The sequence below is a fragment of the Pygoscelis adeliae genome, unplaced genomic scaffold (assembly GCF_000699105.1).
Source record: "Pygoscelis adeliae isolate BGI_AS28 unplaced genomic scaffold, ASM69910v1 Scaffold923, whole genome shotgun sequence".
Classification (NCBI taxonomy): domain Eukaryota; kingdom Metazoa; phylum Chordata; class Aves; order Sphenisciformes; family Spheniscidae; genus Pygoscelis; species Pygoscelis adeliae.
The window spans coordinates 4,251-4,736 of record NW_008824422.1 but is presented as its reverse complement, the minus strand read 5'-3'; the positions used below and the strand labels follow the sequence as shown (position 1 = coordinate 4,736).

At 66.9% G+C, this 486-nt stretch overlaps 1 protein-coding gene across 1 annotated transcript in view; it reads right to left on the bottom strand.

Moving 5' to 3' along the window:
• Positions 1-11: 11 nt before the first annotated feature.
• Positions 12-486, bottom strand: part of LOC103914310 (separin-like) — a gene marked incomplete at both ends in the record, with an annotated part of 4,674 nt that continues 4,199 nt past the window's right edge. Inside the window, 1 exon segment of the mRNA XM_009320926.1 lies at positions 12-309. Coding sequence (XP_009319201.1) covers positions 12-309 — 298 coding nt within the window.

Genomic DNA, 486 nt, shown 5'->3' with positions numbered 1-486 from the left:
TCAGGTCCAGCCCCTCGGCCACGCAGCCCTCTGCCAGCTCGCCCTGGGCGCAGGAGAGGAGCCAGCGCAGGCAGAGAGCCGAGAGGGCCAGGTCGGAGCAGAGGCAGCACGGGCAGGCTGCCGGGTGGGCGAGGAAGGCCAGTCTCTTCCTCCTCTTGGGCTTCAGCTCTGGTGAGGCGGTGAGAGCATCCGCCTTCTCCAGCCCGCTCACCGTGGCCACAAACTCCAGCCCGGGGACCTTCAGGAAAACCGCCTCTTCCCTGGGGGTGCTCAGAGACAGGGTCCTTCCAAGCCTGGAGTGGGGACTCACTGGTGTCAGGCTCCAGGAGGAAGAGAGCCTGCTGCAGGTCGAAGTGGCTCAGCTCCAGCTCGCTCTGCTGCAGCTCCAGCTGGGCCTTCAGCACCAGGAAGGAAGTACACCTGGGGGGGGGGAACCAGCCCTCAGAGCTCCCCCCACAACAGCTGCTGCTCCATCCCCAGGGCCAA